The 13,087-nt window shown below is 42.3% G+C and overlaps 1 protein-coding gene across 6 annotated transcripts in view; it reads right to left on the bottom strand.

Annotated features, from left to right (window-relative positions):
- Nucleotides 1-2,167: 2,167 nt before the first annotated feature.
- The window catches only part of DPP6 (dipeptidyl peptidase like 6), a 1,366,335-nt gene continuing 1,355,415 nt past the window's right edge, over nt 2,168-13,087 (bottom strand). For all 6 annotated transcript variants that reach the window (XM_037835750.1, XM_037835752.1, XM_037835755.1 and 3 more), the window contains 5 exons: nt 10,063-10,174; nt 7,922-7,980; nt 6,363-6,435; nt 6,187-6,260; nt 2,168-4,154 (listed from right to left, as the gene is read on the bottom strand). In XM_037835750.1, coding sequence (XP_037691678.1) covers nt 4,008-4,154; nt 6,187-6,260; nt 6,363-6,435; nt 7,922-7,980; nt 10,063-10,174 — 465 coding nt within the window. In that variant the 3' untranslated portion in view covers nt 2,168-4,007. The remainder of the gene's footprint in view (nt 4,155-6,186; nt 6,261-6,362; nt 6,436-7,921; nt 7,981-10,062; nt 10,175-13,087) is intronic.

The raw sequence follows: 13,087 nt of genomic DNA on the forward strand, positions 1-13,087 counted from the left end.
TGTCATACAAATGCCACAGGGGAAAACCACAAGCATAGGGCTGTGGTTCTCAAACTGGGTCCTGAGAAACGTGGAGGTGCTTCAGGAATTCCATAGACGTGTGTTTGAAATTTTATTATTAAACAGGTTCGAGTGGTCACTGTCTAGACATCCCTGAAGATCGGGAAAGTGATTGAACTAGAGGAAGGGGTAGCAACAGACAAGATGGAATTTAACAAAGGATAATGAATACTGAATATTTATATAATTTTCTTTTTCTTATTGCTAGGGTATTAGAATAGTCAGAAGGAAAGAATTGAAATGGTGGAACTGTAACCCATAGGATCCTTTGAAATTTTTTCTATGGCTACTTGTTAAATGGTAATTTGAAAGCTATACCTTTTTGTATATATGTTGTATTTCACAATAAGGAAACAACTGAACTATGGTACTATAACATAGTAACTTTGTAAATTCCTATATATCTACTTGTTAAATCATACTTTGCAAGATATTACCTTTTTGTATATGTTATATTTCATAATAAGGAAATAATGGAAACTGTGGAATTGTAACCTATAATATTCTCGAAATTTGCTAACTACTTGTTAAATTGCACTTGGAAAGGTGTCACTTTTATGTATATGTTATAGAGTCTACAATAAAAAAAAATGAAAGAAAAAAAACATCCATCTTAAAAAAAACATAAAACACTGTATAACTCATTTAAACTGAAACAAAATAAAATTCCGACATGTCATATACACACAACTCAGACACACAGGGAAGGTCTGGGAAGGGTTCCAGCTACATGGAAGGCAGAACAGACGCAGCTGCGGTGGTCCTGGGGGAGGCCACACCCAACTTCTTCCCAAAGCTACTCTAGAGTTGACCTATTTTCTCCCTCAGTTTGGGGAAGATTAAAGGTGCTCCTGAGCTGGAATTGGGTGGTCTCTGGTGGCTAAGGGTCTCTACTCGGGGCCAATCTTATCTTGTCATTTCCTCAAAAGTGAGAAAATAAGCTTCTTGTATAAAGCATCAAATTATATCACGTCATGCCCCTTCTCCAGGAGGGATGGATCAGTAATGTGAAAAGTGGGACAGCAGGCATTTGATTCCTTCTTTACTAAAACTGGGGAGAGGGTCAGGATGGCTAATGATGACACCATTTTGGGGAAATGAGCACAATTTGGCTTAGGATGGCTTCTGCTGCTTTTGACTTTTTATTTCTTTTTGCTTCTTGATTCTTGGCCCAGAAGGAAGACAAGATTTAGTTAATTCAGCTGGGGTGACTGGATTTATCACTAGTTGCTTTGCAATAGCAGTGGCTCAATGCTTTGGAAGGGTTTATTTACTGAATGCCTCTGCTTGCAGGCTTGGCTATGTTTAAACCAGACTTACATTTAAAAAAAAATGAATGAGTGAATTTTCTGACAGATAAAAATTTTTCTAAAGTTTTCTAGTGGGCAATACCATGGCCTCAACTGAGAACCAATTTCACTCTCATTGTTAGGGAATATCTCTTTGTCTCCACTCTAAAACTTTTAAGACGCAACTCAAATTCATTTTTCCTGATTTATTTGGAACTTCAATATGTTTTACTGATCCTCTTCTTACTTTCAGTATTGCTGCTACTACTGATGCATTTTTTTATTTGATGCCCACTGGGGCTGTGGAGGTAATGCATCAGTCTCGGTGGGGAATCAATGAGCAATTAAAACATTCCTCCAAATACCTGAAATTGTTGAACTGCAACCCAGTAGCCTTGATTCTTGAAGACATTTGCATAATTATATCGCTTACACGGTGTGAATGTGTGATTGTGAAAACCTTGTGGCTCACATTCCCTTTATCCAGTGTATGGACAGATGAGTAGAAAACTGGGGATAAAGATTAAATGAATATTAGGGAGGGGATGGGATGTTTTGGGTGTTCTTTTTTATTTTAATTTTTCTTATTTTAATTTTTTTTTTGAGTAATGAAAATGTTCAAAAACTGTGGTGATGAATGCACAACTATATGATAGTATTGTGAACAACTGATTGTACACTTTGGATGATTGTAGGGTATGTGACTATATCTCAATAAAATTGAATTAAAAAAAAAAAAACAACAAAATAACTTTTCCAAGCCTTGCATGCTTTCTAAGGTAGATGGTGGAGGCTAAGCAAGAAAAGAGCAATCCAAGTGGTAAAATAATGTTTTATTCCATGAATGAACAAACGCTACCATGCCACATTCTCACTTCCCTCCTACCAGATCTTGTGGCCAGAGCTGGCTTCCCCTTTCAGACCAAGTTGGCTTTGCAGTCGGTCACGCCCATTGAAATAGCAAAAGCACGAACGTGTAGCATTCAGATTAGTCCTGTTTGTCAGTGTGTTGATCCTTTCCACAAATGGTGATATACACCTTAAAGAAACAAATCCTGTGATGGAGATCTTCTGATTGACCTAACTACAACTGACATTCAAAGCTCATGTAGATGAAACCAAAATCCCTAAACATCAAAAAGCAACATGGACATATCTTCTCTGCTGACAAGATGTTAAGGTCACCCACAGCAGGACCAGAAATGGGAGAAATCAGTACTGACATTCAGGTTGTCAACAAGCTCAAAAGGAAATGACAATTGATATATTTCAAACTAGCACTTCTAAAGAGTTCAGATCAGCCAAGGAGTGTTAGCATGCATGCTAAACACAAGATTAGTACCACTGGGGCCATGGGCAGGGGGCGACTGCACAAATGACTGACGTACATTCCTTTCTTTATATACAACAAAATGAAATATACACTATGAGTACTGGCTGTACATTTGGTCAGAGTATCTTACAAGGCTAACGTAGAACCACATCAACCTTACTGCTCGCAGCAGAGAGAGGGCCACAGAGCAATCCCCAGGGCAGGAGCCGGGAGCTGGCACAACCCCCCCCCCCCCCACTTTCTTACTGATTCCTGGGACCCTAGTGTACATCACAGACCTGGGAGATGGAATGGAAGCTCTGTCTTTTTTCATTTTGAACCAAATGCCATCTGAAAAGATTTGACAACTTACCGAGGAGGAGACGTAAATGGACAATGGTGAATCTGCAGCCAAGTCTTACTGTAGCTCTGTGGGAGAGCACTTTATGTATTTATTTTTTTAGTGAATAGAATCGGAGGTTCCCCCCATCCCCCAGCTCTTTGAAATGTCTCCACAATTGTCTGAAGACCACCTTTAGGAGAGAGCAGTAACTTCCAATGTGTTTCTTTATCCAAACAAGCAGGAAAAGCTACAGAATAACTGAAGAAAACAAAGCAAAACACAGGCGGGGAAAGAAGGCAAAGCAAAACAACCCCATGACAGGACAAAGATGCATCAGGTAAAAACCATAGAAAAATACTAACTAATTCCATAAGGTTAACCATTAGCCTAGCTACAGAAATACTTTGTGCAGAAGAGGGTCTTTCTTCTTCTGCAGCCCGTTAGCAACGTTGAATCTTTTAATCACAGAAAGGAGCAAGCCAATATACGAACATGTACTATTAAAATAATTGTGCTGTAAACGTTGTGTGTTTCCATTTTTCGTCTTCATGGCACAGTTCTATCAGACAGGATGTCATGCTGCTAGCGTGAGCATGGTACTCTAAAGTATAAGCTGGGTCTTAATGCTACTGCTTGATAGCTGGAATCTAAAGGGCCGGTTTCTTCCAGGCCTTCATTACCACAGATCCTTATGCTTTGTTCCTTGGGGGAGGGGGTCTTTTGATCCACTAGTCACTCTGGGGCCAAGAGGAGGCGACGCCACAGATGCTAAGTTGTTCCAGTCTCTGTCGAACCCATCATGCACGATGACGTACCTCCACCTGGGGAAGGAGCTGCTTTCCGAAGCAAAGCTGCCTTCAGTATCTGAGACACACATGCTATGGGACATAACACTTCTCGCCCCTGCCCCACCCCTCTGAGGGAAGAGGGAGGGGCAGGGGACATTTCTCAGTTGCATACTGGTATAGAAAGAGCCACGCTTGTGCTTAGGGCTGACATGTGCTTAGTCCTCTTCTTCGTCATCTTTCGTTGTGACTGTCGGTAGTTTGTCCTGAATCCGGAAGCATTCCACAAAGAAGTTGATGATGGATCGGTATAGATGTTGCTTGAGGGAGACACTATTAAAGTAATGGCTTTCGTCTGGGTATATCTGCAAGGAAAGCATGGAGGGTCACTCATTCACCGTGTGCCCTCCCAATTGGAGAGGGGGATAATATTTCCTTGAGAATGCAAATAAGATATGGAGCCTAATAAAATTCAGGTACCCTACAGCTAGATTTTAGTTGACAAAATGAATTTCCTAAACCATTTGGGTCCCACTGTAAGTGCCTGTTCCTCCTTGAAGCTTTGCCTGACTGGCCAGATAGAAGGAGCATCGCTTTCCTCCTGTGGCATGGAAATTAATCCAAAGACTTCCAGTCTTCTGAATACGCAGTCAGCACTCAGTGAAAATTGGCTGAATACCTTAGAAAACACTTCATTTAACAGACTCTCTACAGTCTAGATCTACTTGTCTGAATTTACAACATGGATACATGCTCAGGGGAGACCAAGGCCAAGTGGTAAGGGCATCAGGACTCCCTACAGAAATGGAAAGAATTCCTTGCTTTCTCTATACACTTCATGAGTGTGGGAAACTTCCCACTTACATGCTGAGTTTTACAGCTGTGCTTCTCTGGGGAGAGACAACTTGGGTTTGAAACCTGGCTCAGCTATCTGCTCACCCTGTGACCTGGACAAGTTAACTTTCCTGGGCCTCGGTTACCAACTGAGTCAAGTGAGGATGATAATAATAATGCCGGGACCTAACTCACAAAGTTTGGGGAGAATTAAATGATATAATACCTGTTACGTACTTAAAACAAGGCTTGGAACATAGGGAGTACTAAAAAAGATGGTAGCTAATTATTAAATTACAAATTGTAATGATACCATCTGTCCCCTTGGGGCACTGTCTCATTTTCACACAAAGGTTTATGTCCAACAGGAATTCAAATACAGGTCTATCTGACTCTGAAGTCCACATTCTTTCCATGATACCAGATTGCCTCCTGTGTTTTGAATTCTGTCTTCCTCTTAGCTCTTTGGAGGCTGGCATTCACCTTTATTTTAAAATACTTATTAATGATGTAATTAAACTATTACATCTACATTAAAACATCAAATAGTCTAAGAAGGTAGAGAATAAGAAATACGTCTCCTCCCACCCTAGATCTCCCGGTCCCTTGGTGCCCTTCCTGAGTTAACTATTCTTACAAATTCACAATTATCTGTGTGTCTACAGCAGAGGGAGCATACTTTGTATTCTGTCCAGCACCTTGCTGATTTAACTCAGCCACATAGGTAGGATAGTGGTCCAAATGAGCACATCTAGATCTGCCTTATAATCTGCAATGGCTTCATCATGCATGTAAATTGTATTTAATAATACATGGCAAGTCTTAAATTTACTATGATGTGAAAATTTTCAGATGTACATTCAGATTTCATATTAACTAAGTTCCCCACTTACTAATACTTGGGTCAAACTCTCTTCTCCCAAGAACCTCTCCTTGGCCAGCTCAGCCCATACGTGGCCCTGCCCAGGCCTCTGGCCAGCGGCTGCAGGATGGCCAGCTGCTGGGAGACAGAAGGCAGGCAAAGGTCAGTGCCAGGGCTGGAGCTGAGGGTGCCAAGGTGTTTGATTCAGGAAATCTCCCACTTATCTCTGGACCTACTAAGACTTCACTGGCCATCGGGGAGAGGGCGGGAGGGAAATGGAAGACATTTCCAGGAGCAGCCTTCTACACTGCTGGAAGCAGCCTAGACTTGGTGTTGGGTCAGTACACGATGCCAATGATGACTAGATATGCGTTTGATTCTTGGGAAAGGCAATGCTCTTAACTAGTGCAGGGCCTCCCATTTGGTTGCTGGCTTGGCTTTGCTTATTGCCAGAAGGGGCATACAGTCGAGGAAGGGCTCTAAAGGGGTTTAAACACAGCCCAAGTGCAGAGCCAGAACCATCATTAATTAGCAGAAAAAGTGGCATGTGTTAATTTGTCTGATCGGACATGCCCTCGCCCAACACCAACAACAGGTGTGGCTGCTGCAATGGAATGTCCTGAATATCCATCAGTTTATTCTCCATGAATAGGAATGTCTCTTCTCGAGTGCAAAAGTAGAGTGATGTACATATACTATACCTGTAAGCTGTAATTAGCTTTTCCCTTAATTAGTTGTGTAATGAGTTCTGCTGTATGCTGGAAATGGATTTTTTCTGTTATAAAAGAAAAAGAGGAAAGTGTTTGTCAAACCCATCACAACATCAGCAGTGATGCTTTTAACAGATATGTAGTGAAATTAATGTTCTTGGTCCTACCATCAGCAGTTGCGTGAATGATCAGAAATTGCTGTTCTTCCAGGGCTGACATGCGATGTGCTACTTTGGTCATCTGGGCATGCAGAGGGAAAAGGAGAGAGTTAGTGGGCTGCAAAAAGCACGGTATTTTATTTTCTTTAATTTTTATTGTGGTAACATATAACAAAAAAATCCCCTTTTAAACTATTTTAAAGTTTGTAATTCAGGCATTAATCACATTTACAAGCATCCATTACCAAAACTTGTCCATCACCCCAAAAAGAAACTGTATACCCATTAGGCAATAACTCCCCCATCTCCCCCATTCAGCTCCTGGTAATCTCTAATCTACTTTCTGTCTCTATTAATTTGCATTTTCTAGGTATTTCATGTTAATGGAGTCATACTATATGTGTCCTTTAGTGTGGCTTATTTAACTCAGCATAATGTTTTCAAGGTTCATCCATGTTGTAGCATGTATCAGCACTACATTACTTTTTATGGCTGAATAATATGCCATTGTATAGACCACATTTTCTTTATCCATTCTTCTGTTGATGGGCACTTGGGTGGCTTCCACCTCTTGGCTATTGTGAATAATGCTGCTATGAACATCAGTGTACAAGTATGTTGGAATCCCTGTTTTCAGTTCTTTTGTGTATATACCTGGAAGCAGAATTGTTAGTTTATATGGTAATTCTAGCTTCTACTTTTTTAGATACTTAAAGCAGGTTTTATTGTAAAATTGACTGAGAAGGTCAATGAAGTGTATTGAAAGCACAAAATCCAGGGAGAATCAGGATGCTTTAAATTTGCAATGAAATGCCCAGCAAATCTCAGCAGCCTCAGCTTTCCCTTATTTTATTAGGTTTTAGGAAGAGGAGTGGGTGGAAGGGAAGAAAGGACAAAAAAAAAAGAGTTTTCTCCAATTCGTGGTAGCCTTACAAGGCTAACATTTTACTTAATGGTCTTAGAGATGACAGTCTGGGCAGACTCAGGTCAGCTGTCCATACAGAAGTTTCAGCTTTGAAACCATAGTTCTGCCCTGCAACAGAACTCTGGCCTTCTACATTGCACACTGTTGAAGAAATACTGTGTCTGGCATCTGTGCTGAGTTAATTGAATTGCTGTGATTTAGTAGGTAGGAGTTTTCTGTTTTGCAATCAATAACGCAGTCTCCCAAAGTAGAACCAGCCTTAGGTACAGGCAGAGCCAGGAGGCATCTGCTTGGAACATTTCTGTGGACCCTAGGATCGACCCTCCCATCCAAATATCCTCTCAATTCTCTTTCTAGTCCCCCAAGTCCTAGAATGAGAAACAAGACAACTGTCATTTGCCCAAGAGAGATCATGTTAACCAATATTCATGATATGGTATAAAGATGGATCCCAAAGGTTTCCTGGAATGGGCTTGATGGTGGAGAGGGAGACAGCCCAAGGACTTGGAATGGGAGTGTGCGCTACAGAATTGGGTTGGGGTTGAAGGGTGGTGGAAAGGAGTTATGAGAAAAGGATAGAGGCAGGCAAGACAGATGTCATCAAATCTCCCATCTGTCCAGTGGCAGTTATGGCCAAACGTACCTCATATGCTCTGTTGTCAAGTCCATGGAGGCCCAAGTACCTTTCGGAAAATGCAGAGGCTTGAAAAGAAGCATAGAAAGGGAGAGTCACCTCTTGGCCTCAAGGCCCTGTCAGGTGCTAAGTTCTCCAGACTCTACCTGAGTACCCTAGGGACGGGGCTGCGTGGGCATGGCAGGGAGGACCCACTTCTGTTTGCCATGGCAAACTTTCATTTTTTTTTTTTTTTTTTTTAAATCTCATTCTCCTGGATCTTTATATGGGTCAATGGAGAGGTATAGTTGTAACATTTAAATATGCTAATGTTGGCTGTGGGGTTTTGATCAGGATGGCAAAACCATAATCCAGCAAAATTTAATTAATTGCATCCTAAATAAACAGGATAACCTCCTACTTCATTTCAGAATATAGAAAAAGAAACAGATACTAAGAAAGCAGATTCCCATCAGAGTTTAATATACATATTTTAGTTTTAGGAGTGTCCCACCTCAACCCGTCTTCAGCCCACTATCCCAAACCCTGGATCCAGGTTGAGATTCTGGATGAGGACTCTGGCTTCTGCGAGATCATTAAAACAAGATGCTCTAATGAATAATTAATGATTTAGTTATTTTTACAGAAAAGTCAAGGAGCAAAGAGCTCTAAACAACTTCCACAAGGTTTCAGGTTAATCTTTGTTAAAGACATCATAGGATTTCCTAGTCTTGGGCACTGTGACAAATCAAAGATGCTGGGTGGCAGCATTTATGTGAATTTGTATTAGGCAAATTTGGAGTAGCATGATTAAAAAATTAATAAAGTCTCACTGAATATGAAAAACCTGAATTATGCCACATGTATACCCATGGGAAAATTAATCTTAAATTATTCAAAGTTTGAATTAGGTGTGTTCTTGTATAATTATAAGTTGGAATTTATATTAGAAAGATCACTCTGTGAAGATCAGTGCATCTGTTTTGAGAGTCTGGGCTGGACTAGCCAGAAGGCTGTTACCCCACTAGTGGTCCCCAGACTGCCCAGTGGTGTTTATGGGGGTGGTGAACCAGGGTCTGTGGTTCTGCCAGGAGAGTGGGTGCAGTGATAGCAGCAGGAAATACCTGTTCCTCTGAACCAAAGATAATGGTTTCTATGGAACCAGGACGGCCACCTCAGGCTTCCAGCAGGGATCCAGGAAACCTACAAGAAGCCCTCTCGATTTTTCATCTCATTAGACAACATTGGTTAATGTTGTCAGCTGATGCTAACAGCCTGGTCTCCCTGTATCCCTGTCCTGAATGTCAGTTCTCAGAGTCCATATGAGAAGCCCTCTTGGCACATTTAAAAACATGTGTTAATGTCTCCAAGCCCTTTAAATTCAGAGGAAAGAAACCAGTTGACTAGAGAGAGGAGAGTGTGGGGGGCGTTGAACCCCATCACAGTGACAATAAAGCCATTGCTGTGCCTTGGCAGAGGTCTGGTTCCCACACCTGGGTGGTCTGATTGCCATGTGTTCCCTTCAGTAAGTCATCCTGATAACCATATCCCATCCTGTCTCTGGCTCCTGCCCAGGAGAAAGTCACTGTCTCTCAGGAAAGATGCTGGCCGAGTGCTGTTTGCACTGCCAGTGAGGAAGGTTAGCAGAGAGCAGAGAAGAGCTGAGCCATTTGGATCTCTACTGTATTACCATCAAATGGCAATTCTCTCCCAAATAAGTTCTTACTTAACACTTGCCCACCAGACACCCACCCCACCCTAAATATAACTCAGTACCCAGACCCCGGACACAGATTCTAGGAGCAAGGAGGAAAGGGTAGCCCTGATGATGACTGCCACACCTCCTTCCCTTCCATATCCAGGCAAGTGTTTTCTAATTCCCATGACTGCAAGCTGAGCCACTAGTTCTGCCTTTTACTCCTGGTCTCATATTTTGGGAATGTGATTTTATATGTCTCAATGGATTGACCAATTTCACTTGAAACAAATTATTTGAAACCGTCCCCTTCCCTTCCCCAGTTTCCTTCCATGAGGATTCATCTGCTGGCCATACAACCCCAAGGAAGTTCATTATTGAGGGTAGGTGCCTGGAGTTAGAATGGCAGGAGGGACTGTGGTGTTGGAGGGGAAGGCAGTGGGGTCAGCTCTCCCCCATGGCCAAGACCACTTACCGTAGAGTTTGAAGTCTGTTATTGGAGAGAGAGCAGAGCCACAGGTGAAAATCTGACCTTGATTTTCAACCTTTGTTGGGAGTATATAAGTGCTCAGGTACCCACCATAATCCTAAGATAGAGAGAAAAAGAGAAAGAAGAGAGATGGGTATAAATGTTAATAATTGAGTCGTGGAAACAGCTTTGGACATAACATCAATGGTCCAAGTAACCATTTTCATGTAATTTATAAAAAAATTTTTAACTTTAAACATTTTAAAAGAAGATAAAGGAGATTAAAAGCAAAAACCTTTCCAACTAAATGTCATGGGATGCTAGCCTTTCCTTCTTTGGGGCCTCAGTTTCAAGTGATATGAAGACTAAATGTGATAATAAATTGGAAGTGTTATACAAGTGCAAGGATTGTTGTTAAGTCCTTTTCAACTCACCTTTCCTGTACAGGCTTGCTGCCTTCCTTGTCTATGGGCAAGGCCAATCCACTCTATGTGATTTTGAAGAGGTCCAGAGAGGAACCCAACCCCCCTTACTAGTCTGCCATGATGCTTAGTGAGTGACAGGCACTCGCATGGGTCCCACCGATGATGTTAATTCCTCACATGACTAATTTTCCCTTACCCTGGACTTGTGACGAAAGACCCCTACTTCAATGTGGGACTCCCAGAGAGAGTAAAACATTACACCATTGTCTGCCATGCATGCTTTTAACGCTAGTTGGTGCAGATGTACTGCAGTCTTCCAGAAGACCCAAAGGGAATGGGACGCAGATGTGATTTACTGATGAGCAAAGGTAGGCAGGGAGAAAAGCAAAGGCCTAAAAGAGTCAGAGGACAGCATATGGCACAGAATAAATGATGTGTGTTGTTAAAAGTATGTGTGTTTGTGTGTGTGTGTGTGTGAATGCCTGTGAATATATGTGATAGTGTGCATGTGAGTGTGTTTGTGAGTGTGTAAATGTGTGTTGGGAGGTGGGAGGGTGGAATGTGTAAAATCCACATGCCTGACAGATACTGAGTGAGGGTCGTGCCAAACATAGCTGAGGATTAACCATCTGTGACCTAAAGTTTTGTTTCTTAACTTTGTCAAACACTCTTCAAAAGAAAAGAAATGTCTTATTGCAACCGCCAGAAAAGAGTCTGATGTTTATGTATTTTATATTGTCAAATAATTATTTAACAATATAAAATACATAAGTACAATAAACATTATTGTTTAATAATATTTATTATTAAATATTATTTATTGTCCATGGAATCTACAAGTCCTCACAAGGCATTCTGCACTTTATTTAAAAAGGCATTGAACACATTTGTTGTGGTGGGCCTTCTGGTCTACTAGGGCTCAAAAAAGAAAGGCCCAGCAACATTCTGCAGGGGCAATCTACAGTCCTCAGGCCAGAACCTGCAGGGTACAGCCCACAGGTGTCCTGCACCTTGCCCCCTTCCCAGTATGTGCAGGGATGCCAAGCAGCCACCACTCCTTGGGTCTTTCTGTGCTACTTGACAAAGGAGACACCCAGAGCCTGGCTGTGCCAATACTCATTTGAGTAGATGTAAAAAGGAAGAGTGGAGAGGCTACAGAATGCCAATCAAGTAAAAGAATTGATAGTTTACTTCCTCGGAGGAGAAATGCAGTTATGGAGTTCACAAAATCTCTATGTAAGCAGGGTTATAACAAATCTTGTACTACTGAAAGAGGCATGAGGATATCTGTAGGCAGAATGGCAAAAGAAAGATAACTAGCAACGAGCACGGAACATACTTCCTTGACCCCAATTTCAGTAACAGAAGCACCTAAGTTGCATTCTGAAGGATGTGCAGGGTCCCCTTTCAATGCAGCATCATCGGCTGCATGAGCCAGCTGGTAAAGCCATTTGATGAGAAACCCTTTCTACTACTAGATGATGCCTGCGTTGTCTGTGTCCCGAATTGAAAATGTAAAGGGCCCAAGTAGGGTTAACCCACCTTGGGAGTTTAACCTGAGAAGAGAGGCCAAGTTCTCAGGAATGGTGGTCTCTGTGGTTTGGGGTGAAGAGTGAAGAGTGGAAAGACTGACCCAAGCCCCGGGCTGCCCTGTCTTTCAGCAGGCAGTCTGCTGTGAAGGAGCTCTCTTGGTGTGGGTGGGGATGGGTGGTATGTGTTGATACCCAATGTTAAGCTTCTAAATGATCACACTGGCTCCAGGCAGACAACAAATGAGCCTCTGGGACTCGATGCCAGGCTCTGGTCTCTCTCTGAATCCAAACAGGAAACTGGTCCCTGCCCTTTGCTCCTTCACTTGCAACAGGTGTGGAGGTGGGCAGAGCAGGGCTGCAGTATGCCCTGGTTCATGATCACCCTAAAGGGTAGTGCTAGGTCTCAAGTGCACTCTGCTCCCACTGAGTGCTAGGCTCAGAGGTTTTGGGGGTGACACTGGAGAAGGTATTCTCATGATTACCTGTTCAAGCCTTCACCCGCAGTGAAGTCACTGGTGAGGCCTCCTCTGTAGGGCCTGCATGAGGAGCTGTTCTTTCATTAGGGAAGATGGATATGTGTGGATGCATCTGCATTCTTGCCTTCTAGGGATCACAAGGCCCCAGTTCTATGCTGTCTAAGGAGAACAAGGGAGGTGGGTACCAGAGTGATGCTAACTGGCTCTCCAGGGACCTAACTCCCCACGGTTGGTCTCCCTTAGCACCAGGCTGCAGCCTTCCAACATCGACCACCAGATCGAAGCTTCTTTGGCTTGACAGTTCAGCATGTGAATCTCCCCACTCCCTGTGGCCTATCTAGGTAAACCTGGTAAATGAGTGTCTCTAATGTGCATATAAAGATATACAGAACCCAGTAGCCTTGACTCTTGAAGATGATTGTGTAACAATGTAGCTTACAAGGGGTGACAGTGTGATTGTGGATCACACTTCCTTTATCCAGTGTATGGATGGATGAGTAGAAAAATGGGGACAAAAACTAAATGAAAAAATAGGGTGGGATGGGGGTGTGGGTGATTTGGGTGTTCTTTTTTACTTGTATTTTTTATTCTTATTTTG

Source organism: Choloepus didactylus, chromosome 5, assembly GCF_015220235.1.
Source record: "Choloepus didactylus isolate mChoDid1 chromosome 5, mChoDid1.pri, whole genome shotgun sequence".
In the NCBI taxonomy this organism is placed as follows: domain Eukaryota; kingdom Metazoa; phylum Chordata; class Mammalia; order Pilosa; family Megalonychidae; genus Choloepus; species Choloepus didactylus.